Genomic DNA, 1627 nt, shown 5'->3' on the forward strand with positions numbered 1-1627 from the left:
TGATACATAGTTCTTTATTCCCCTCTCCCTGTTTTGATTTGCCCTCAAAAGGCATTTTAGAAAAACACCCTCTCCAGGAACACTAACAAAACCACTGCCTTAACGGCCCAGCTTTTTGATCACATTAGCCTTTTGGGGTCGATTTTCTCCAGGTGCACTAGAGGCTTCAGTTGCTCAGCAAAGTTCCTCATGTCATCAGAAACGACGTCCTGTCCTGCTGGTGCTACCACGTTGAGCTCCACCAGGTAGGAGAGGGAGAGCGGCTCAATGCTCTCCGTGTTTCCTGGCATTAGGATGCGGAAGATCTTGTACACCATGATCTTCATGATGCCCTTGCGGAACACATGCCCTTTGGCCACAAACTCGTGGTCCATGCGGAAGCCCATCTCCACCAGAAAGTCCGTCAGGTTGTCCGAAGTAGCGATGTCCACGCAGTTGCGCACCAGCGCGTGGCGGTTCTTGTCGCCTATTTCTGGCTGGCCCAGGTAGCGCAAGTGCCAGGGCATCCCGCTTTTGTCCATGGACCGCCGCGCCCGCAGCACGAAGGGGCTGGCCTGCTGCCCCTTCAGCAGGAACACCATCTCGTGGTCCAGAAAGGTCTCGGGCTCCATGTTGTCGCACAGGCCGCGCAGGCGGTGCAGCAGGCTCTCCAGGCTCTGGTCCAAAACGCTTCCTGCGGCGGGCGGAGACAGCGCCTCGGTTACCCCCTCCTTTCCCCTCCCGCGTGAGCGGGGCTTTCTCCACAGCGTGGGCGATCGCCGCCGCCCCTCAGCCCGCTTGTGTCCGGCTCCCTTCCCGAGCCCCCCTCAGACCCAGCTCCCCGGGGGCTGCCCCTCGACCGAGGCGGCAGCGGCCGGCAGGCAGGCCCGCGGCCCGCCGGGCGCTCTCCTCGGCGGCGGGAGGGAGCGGCCGGCCGGCCGGCCGGCCCGCCGCTTACCTTGGAGCAGGTACTCCATCATGTTGATGGTGCCGCCCGTGACGGGCATCATGGTAACGGGGGGCGCCTCCATGGTGCGGGCCGAGCCGGCCGGAGCGCTGAGGGCAGGCGGCGGCGCGGCGAAGGGAGCGGCGCGAACGCGGCGGGGGCGGCAGCGCCACCTCGCGGCCCGGCGGTGCCGCTGGCGCCAGGCGCGCTGAGGCGCGGAGGGCGGCGGCCGGGCCTCTCGCCGGGGCCGGGCCGGCCGGGCCCCCTCTGGCTGCAGAAGGCAAAGGTGTACGTGTAACATTTTGTGTAAAGTCTTCGTCAGAAATACCCCGGTTTGTCTCCTGCTGCCCGTCAGTCGGTACGCGTCGGCCCGCTGACCTACGAGAAGGTAGAGCCCGAAGAGGTCAGGCACCAGGATGTTGCGGGCTGGTTTTCGGGCACCTGTGGCAACCGGGGTACCAAATTGTTATCGGGGTGAAATGGGAGTGATACATCGGTTTGGAAAGGCAGAAATCCAGCCTGGCAGGTTTCTTATCTGGATGCTGCAGGTTTTGTGCCCTTGTTTCCAGATGGAAGAGCCTCCATTTTCAAAAAGTAGCAGAAACACCTAGTATGTATCAGTGAAATTCGGTCCTGCAGAGCCCAAACCTAGAGTTATAAATCTGATTTTTTTCCTTCGCTGTTTTTATAACAAGCTTTCGT

The 1627-nt window shown here is 61.5% G+C and overlaps 1 protein-coding gene across 1 annotated transcript; it reads right to left on the minus strand.

Moving 5' to 3' along the window:
* On the minus strand, positions 1–1073 carry MED18 (mediator complex subunit 18). The gene is made up of 2 exons (XM_072859178.1): positions 938–1073; positions 1–673 (listed from the first exon to the last, which is right to left on the minus strand). The coding sequence occupies exons 1-2, from the start codon at positions 1008–1010 to the stop codon at positions 120–122; spliced, it is 627 nt and encodes a 208-aa protein (XP_072715279.1). The 5' UTR covers positions 1011–1073; the 3' UTR covers positions 1–119.
* Between the last annotated feature and the right edge of the window lie 554 nt (positions 1074–1627).

This window comes from Ciconia boyciana, chromosome 4 (genome assembly GCF_034638445.1).
Source record: "Ciconia boyciana chromosome 4, ASM3463844v1, whole genome shotgun sequence".
In the NCBI taxonomy this organism is placed as follows: Eukaryota; Metazoa; Chordata; class Aves; order Ciconiiformes; family Ciconiidae; genus Ciconia; species Ciconia boyciana.

Excerpts from the sequence above, each read along its gene's own strand:
- MED18 (XM_072859178.1), bottom strand. The coding sequence starts at position 1,010 with ATGGAGGCGCCCCCCGTTACCATGATGCCCGTCACGGGCGGCACCATC. Across the intron at positions 674-937 it reads GATGGAGTACCTGCTCCAAG|GAAGCGTTTTGGACCAGAGC; the intron begins GTAAGCGGCGGG and ends CGCCCGCCGCAG.